Here is a 7,794-nt window from a genome sequence, read left to right as displayed (position 1 = left end):
TATATATATATATATATGAGGGAGTACCCAAAAGAAGCTAGAATTTTGCAAGTTATTTTATTCACCTAGTTTTACATGTTTACACTTTCATCGCCTTCAAAGTATTCTCTATGTGAAGCAATGCATCAGTCCAGGCGCGTTTTCCACTATTCGAAGCAGTGCTGGAACTCTTGTGAAGTGATACCTTTTAACGCTCTCATTGTTTTTTCTTCACCTCTTCCACATCTGTACATTCCATAGCACCAGCTTCTATTACCTGTGATGGATCTTTGAAAAAAGGTCCAGATCAACTTCCAGCTGTTCTTTCAGTTCACAACATGCCTTCAATTGTGACAGCTTTTGATCTCCTGTGAGCAAGTGAGGTACAAATTTTGCTGCAACTCTTTCCATTCACAATTCCTCACTCAAAATTCGTTGGCAGATACTCCAGGACACACCAGTCATATCAACAAGTTCGTCAGTTGTTTGGTGACAATCCTCCAAGATCAGTTCATGAATTTTCATGTTTTCATTTGTTCAGGAGGTTGATGGTCATCCTGAATGAAGTTGGGCTTCAAGAGACAAGTGAAGCATAGAAGCCACTCACAAACTTGTGTTTTTTCTCATGGCAGCGTCCTTGTAAGCTGTTTGAAGCATGACAACTGTTTCGGTCGCTGTTTTCTCATGCAGAAAACAGAATTTCATGGAAGTACACTGTTCCCTCATTTCAGCCATTGCAAAAATCAACAAACAGGGGAGAAGCACTGTAAATCAAAGACACTTCACATGGCAGTAGGACTTTATTTGGCAATGCCAGTCAGCAGACTGTTGCCTGAGGGTCACATCAAGTGGCATCTAGCAGTAGAATCCTGAACTACAATGGGTTTGTCCCATAGAGAATGTTTCTAGTTATTTTGGGGTACCCCCTCATATATATATATATATATATATATATATGTTAGTGTGTGTGTGTGCATGTACAACAAACTTTGCCCAGTTTCCATCTGCCAAATTCACTTGCAAAGCATTGGTTTGCTTGAAGTTATAGCAGAAGACACTTTCCCGAGGTACATGTGATTTAATATTCTCACTAATCAGTTTTATACAGATATATTTTATTTTGGTTTTTACTTCTGAGTATTCAATATTTTTGTATGTTTTGTGTGTTTGTATGAATATTGTTCTATTGCACATAACAGATTTTTATTCAGTCAGGAAATTATTAGCAACACTAATGAATGTTCATTCACTGTTTCTACTAATATCAGTAGCAATTGATTTTGTCTTGACATGCAGTTGGTTGTGTGTACATGCCCATCAAGGCAGAGATGTGCATTTAGCATTTTGACCAGCCACTACTAGGCTGACTTGCATCTGCCTCTGATATATATTCTGTGTTTTTAAACACAGCACATCTTTAAGAGATATTATCTCCAGTTAATCTCTCTCGTCATTTATTCATTTGCTTATTCCTGGAAGGTCGTAGGGGAAGAGTCCTCAAGTACGCTGCCTTCCATCAGATCTTGTCAGTAGCAATAGTGTCCAATTGATCCAACTGGATCCCCAAACAAGGCCAACCAAGCTCATGGATGTTATCCAACCATCTTGTTTATAGTCTTTTAGATTTCTAGCCAGTAGGTTTTGCCCATAAAACCTGTCCAGTAATTCTTTTCTGGGACATTCCTAATATGAATGCTACAATAAATTTGTTTCTCACTATATTTGCATTGAGCTTGACACTTAGATGGCTATTTTATTTGTTCTGCTAAAATTAAAGCAGATATATATATTAAATATCCTGCTGACCAATACCAACAAAACTGGTAACTCTAATAACTTATTATTCTTCCAAAAAATAGCATTTTGTCTTCTAAATAAAGTTTTTTCACTTACATTTACAGCTGAAGAAAATAGAACTTGTAATGTTTCTCCTTGTACGCATTCTGTCTGCTCTTTTAATGTAACAAACAACTGCACTGATTTTGATCCAAGAAACCATAATTGTTTGGCCAATGGCATAGCTGGAGTTTACTGTAAGGTAAGCAGCATTGGACTTCATATTATAATGAGGATTTCCTTTACCTAGACGCTTATGTTAATGAAGAAAGAGCTTCCTTGATTAAAACGGCTCTACACCACCACCACCACCACCCTCTTCATAACTTCTACTGATCTCCCTAGCACTAAATCTAAGTAGTTCCTTATAAACTGGGGGTAGTTCTTTCTACTTATATGTTAAGCTAAGGTACCTCAAACAGTTATAATCCTATGTCGAAGACACTTAATGTTATATCCAGAACCACTGAATGTCACATGAGACTAAGGATCTATACTTGAAAAGATCCTTTCTGAGTCATAAATCCTGGCCACATCACAGTCCTCTAACCCACCAGATCCTGTCAAATATAAACTTTCTTTTAAAATAATAAATGTGATTTGAAATTAATTTGTCTGCTATTTTCATCAGGCCAAATGACTATAGAGAAGCTCCATAGTTGGAGTTGACCCTGTTGTTAGATACACACATTCTGAGATAAGTAGAGTTATCTACTTTATCATTAGTAAAAACACAACTAAATGTCTTCAGCATTGTGCTTTACATTTTATTTATTTACCGTTTTCTTATATACATATATATTTTATTTATTGTTTCAGGAAAATCCTTGCCAAGGTACCCAAGAGAATGGTACATGTCCATGCTTATCAGCATTTGTCAATGAATGTGATAGTAAAAATTGTTCAAATGGGGCTACATGTCTTCAGAGTGGAAACTCCTCGCATTGTATGTAAGTCAATGTCTTTACTTATATCATTTCGGACTTAAAAGGGTTAATATTGTTGCTATTATCATCATCTCTATCCTTATCACTACCGCTTCCTGCAGCACCGTCCTTGCCATCATCATTGTTGTAGGTATAGTCTTTGTCATCATCAGCGTTGTCATCACTACTATCACCACCACCAATAACCCTGCTGCCCCATAACTACTACCACCAAATTTAAGTAAAGGTAAAGACCCTCTTTGGTCATGAATGACCATGGGAAAGTTACCCTCTGAGGCACAAGTCCAGGCAAGGTTGCTTATGAAAGACCAGCAGTCACCCAGGCATACCAGCTTCCTACCTCCATTCCACTGATGTTATCCAAGGGAAAGGCAAAGAATGATACAGCTTGGCATCAATGATGTCACACCTCATTTTTACAGCTGAGTGAACTGGAGCAACATGAAAAAGTGTCTTGCTCAAGAACACAATGCACAACCTGGTCTGGGAATCAAACTCACTACCTCAAGATTGTCAGCTTGGCACTTTAACTACTAAGTCATGCACCAAATTTAAATAATTCCTTACAAACTGAAGTAATGTTTTTCTTTACTTGTATGCTAAGTTACCTCTAACAGCTATAATCCTAAGTTGAAAACTACTTGTCTCATATCCAGAGTTTCTGGATGTCTCATAAGATTAAGGATTAACATTTTAAATGCTCTCCCAACCCAAGCCACAAACCTGGGTATGGTGAGCATGACATAGTTCTATGATCTGTCAGATTCTGTCAAACTGCCCAAGCCATGCCAGCATGAGGGGGAGACATTAAAAGATGGTGATGATGATGATGATGATGATGAAGGAAGACCTGTAGTTGTCAATACTTGCAACCCTTCCCACTTTAACCACTGATGTTGTTCAAGAGAAAGGCTGGTGGGGTAGGGCATTAAAACTTGGCACCAGTGTTGTGACAAGCATTGCCATCAAAGAGATGGGATACATGGAATAAAGCATCTCATTTGATGCTATCGCAATTCTTCCTTTTTGGTTTGTTGTTTACAAGGAAAAATCTGATAAGAAAACTCACCACTACTGCCACTACACCACCAGCAACAACAACAATGGGGTAGATTTGTCAGAGTATCTCATAGAATGTCTTGCAGTCTATGTTCTGATATCCAGTGCTCCGAGTTCAAATCCTACCAAAATCAATTTGCTTTTCATCCTGCCAAGTGTCAATAAATAAAGTACTACCTTGATTGATGGATTGGTAGAACTGTAAGACCATTGGAGCAGATACTTAATTCCTTGGAGTCTATGTGAAGCATGGAGGGCAAGAGCACCATCAAGAGATCGCCATCTGTTTCAATCTTTGGCAATGGATTGCAGTTGTCCCCCAGTGTTGGAGTTGGCCAGTGCTTCTTTCTCTCAGCTTTATAACTTAATTGCTTCATAGGCAATCTCTGAGGACCATCTCTCCTTATTATAACTGGTCTCATGTCTTCTCTTGTTGACATTTCAGTAGCAATGTAGAAAATTGATTGTGCAGGACTGCTAACCAATGTCTACTCCCTCTCCTCCTTTCTTATCTAGGGTTGAGATCAGCTATGGCAAAGTTTTCAAAACTGATGCCTTGCAGTTTTTATTCTAGCTCTTTGCATTGCCTACATGGTTGGTAAACTTAGCTCGTCACTTAGTTTAACAAAATAGTCTGGAAGCTTGGATAACTTTAGCCTATTAAATTGTATGACAGCAGCTTCTGTATCATAATAAGCTACACAAATCTGCATTCAGGCCCTGCTTCTTAATGAAAAGAATTCTTATGTCTGTGTCTTTGGTACTAGGATGCTTTGCAGGATAATGGTTACCATTGGTCATATGATTTGAGAGTGCTAGCTCAGACTGTTTGGCTATGTGGCTCAATTTGTTGAGTTAGACCCTACTTACCATGTTCTCTTCACTGAGAGATCTGGCTGAGTTAACAGCTTGTATTAGTTGGCCATGAGCTACATGGTCACAGCAAACGAGGTGGTATTGTGTGGAGATGGGAACTGACTGGAACTTTGCTCCACAGGTTACCTAGGAATATACAACCAAATGACAAATGCAGCAATGTACTGCAACAGTGCATGTTCCCACAACTGGCCTGACCTTTGAGCAACACGCAGGAATCCTTTGTGTCAACTCAAGTATCTTATATTTTATTAATGTGCCTTCATTCCATGAATATTTTTTCTCTAAAATGTGTAAAGTATCTCAAGATTTCACTATTTTTGTAATTTTTATTGCATCTTTTCTTAGATGTCCATCTGGTTATTATGGAAAGACTTGTGAACTTAAAATTGATACATGTCAAACAGCAAACCATTGTCAAGGGTCGAATAGCAGCTGTCGGATGGTCAATAATAAAGCTACTTGTATCTGCCCTAAAGGTACAGAGATAACTAAATGTTTTATTAAATTATGTTTCCTTTTTTTCATTTGACATTATCATAGGTAAACTGATATTAAGTAACGTTACCATTAATTATTTAAAGATCCATGTATAATTAATTAAGGAAAGGTCCATTTATAATTAATTAATGAAAGGCCATATGATTTGAAAGTGCCAGCTCAGACTGTTTGGCTATGTTGCTCGATTTTCTGAGTTAGACCCTGCTTATGTTTTCTTCACCAAGGAACTGGCTGGGTTGACGGCTTTCATTGGTTGACTACATGCCACATGTATAAGACAGATCTTGAATTTGGGACCAAAACTGTTGTATAACAAGCAGTATGGCACAACTGCTGAAAATTCCATTCAATGTAATTGTTTTTATATAAATATATTATAATAAAGTATCTAAAATGTACTCTATGTAAAATATAATTTATATAGAATATATTTCATCTAGAGTATATTTTCTATGAAATATAATTTATATAAAGTATATGTTATATAAAATACATTTTATATGCAGTGTATGATATATGAAATATATTTTACATAAGGTGTGGCTGTGTGGTAAGAAGCTTGGTTCTGAACCACATAGTTTGGCACTTTGGGCAAATGTCTTCCACTATAGCCTTGAACTGACCAAATCTTTGAGTGGATTTGGTAGACGGAAACTGAAAGAAGCCCATCGTATGTATGTGTATGTGTGTGTATATATATATATATATATATATATATATATATATAGTGTGTGTGTGTGTGTGTGTGTGTGAGTGAGTGTATGTGCCATTGTGTCTGTGTTTGTCCCCCACCATTGCTTGACAACTGGTATTGGTGTGTTTATGTCCCTGAAACTTAGCAGTTCAGCAAAAAATACTGATAGAATAAGTACAAGACTGAAAAAAAGAATGGTCCTGGGGCCGATTCCTTTGACTAAAAATTCTTCCAGGCAGTGCCCTAGCATGGCTTCAGTAGACTGGCTGAAACAAGTAAAAGATAAAAGATAAAGTATATTTTATATAAAATATATTTATTGCAAATATATGGCTATATAATAATAATAATACAGTTTATATTTCGGTTAACACATATTGTCACACAATAACTACAAAAAAGTAATAGTTCTTTACTATATTAAATCCTGTTTTTTCTTAATAAAGATGTATGGGGAATAACTCTGCACACTAATACCAGATGCTACATGCACTGTTAATTTTAACTTCAATTTTGGTAAAAAGAAAAGAGCATGTTATACCTGGAGTTTTCTGGTACTTAAATAAATAATTGAAATTATTTAAGTAAGAGCTAATTTATTTTGCAAACAATTTTGATTGTTAATTTAACTGAATGTCAACTTTGCCATGCTGACTGCTTACTGAATCATGCTGACTAATAACTACATGATGTTGACTGCCAACTCAATCATACTAAGTGTTAGCTGAATAATATTGAATACTAACTGAATTACATGGATTACTAACTGAACCATGTAGATAACTAACTGCATAATGTTGATTGCTAACTGTATGACATCTAACTGACTGACACCGACTGCTAAGTGAATAACAGGGGTTGCTGACTGAATGGTAACTGAAGTATGCTAACCACTAACTGAATGATACTGACTTCTTACTCAGCCATGTTAACTGTAATTAGAATGAATTTGTGACCTTTTCACTAGGGCGAAATAATAATTTCTTTCCAGAAGAAAAAACAAATTTGCCAAAACAATAATAATATTTACACAGAAATGAATCTGAAAATTGCTTCATAACCTTAATAAATTTGCAGGTTTTGGAGAAGTTGGCTGTCAAAACAAATCTTTATGTTCCCCTGCATCTTGTCAGAATAAAGGCATCTGTTTGGAGAGATCAAATAATATAACATGCACTTGTCCACTTGGTATGTATTATGTAAGCGTATTCATTTTTGTTTTTGCATACAGAACCTCATGAATGTGAAAAAAACATAGGAATTGACCTAGTAAGGGATTCAATTTTCACTTCAAGAATATGTAACATTGACATCTATAAATATCAATAGACTGCCAGAATTGGTAGAGTATTGGATAAAATATCTTGTGGTAATTAGTTGTTTATTTCTACTTTCTGAATTTGGATCCCATTATGATTAAATTTGTTCTTCATGTCAGTCAAGTCAAGTGAAATTGTAATTGTGGCTAGTGTCAGTGGCATGTAAAAGGAACCCATGCTGATTACATGTACAAGGCACCCACTACACTCTTAGAGCGGTTGACATTAAAAAGGGCATCCATCCATTGAAACCAAACTAAACCAGACTGGAGCCTAATACAGCTCTCTGACTTACCAGCTTTAGTCAAACTGTCTAACTTATGCCAGCATGGAAAATGGTTGCTAAATAACGATGATATAATATATACATATAGTTATATACATTTATTATATGTACATATGTATATATTTATATATATGTGTGTGTGTGTGTATTTATATATATACGTGTGTATATATATATGTATATATGTGTGTGTGTATATATATATATGTGTGTGTGTGTGTGTGTATATATGTATATATATATATCTGTGCATTTGTATGTATATATATATGTGTGTGTGTGTGTATATATATGTGT

General features: G+C 35.8%; 1 protein-coding gene across 3 annotated transcripts in view; it reads left to right on the top strand.

Moving 5' to 3' along the window:
- The window catches only part of LOC106881248 (uncharacterized), a 276,422-nt gene that overhangs the window by 186,780 nt on the left and 81,848 nt on the right, over positions 1-7,794 (top strand). For all 3 annotated transcript variants that reach the window (XR_008264114.1, XM_052967796.1, XM_052967797.1), the window contains exons 35-38: positions 1,881-2,017; positions 2,635-2,765; positions 5,046-5,176; positions 6,970-7,080. Coding sequence is in view for 2 of the 3 variants with exons in the window: in XM_052967796.1 (XP_052823756.1) it covers positions 1,881-2,017; positions 2,635-2,765; positions 5,046-5,176; positions 6,970-7,080 (510 nt within the window). In the remaining variant the exon portion in view is untranslated. The remainder of the gene's footprint in view (positions 1-1,880; positions 2,018-2,634; positions 2,766-5,045; positions 5,177-6,969; positions 7,081-7,794) is intronic.

This window comes from Octopus bimaculoides, chromosome 5 (assembly GCF_001194135.2).
Source record: "Octopus bimaculoides isolate UCB-OBI-ISO-001 chromosome 5, ASM119413v2, whole genome shotgun sequence".
In the NCBI taxonomy this organism is placed as follows: domain Eukaryota; kingdom Metazoa; phylum Mollusca; class Cephalopoda; order Octopoda; family Octopodidae; genus Octopus; species Octopus bimaculoides.
The sequence above is the reverse complement of the archived record's forward strand: the minus strand, read 5'-3'. Positions and strand labels throughout refer to the sequence as shown.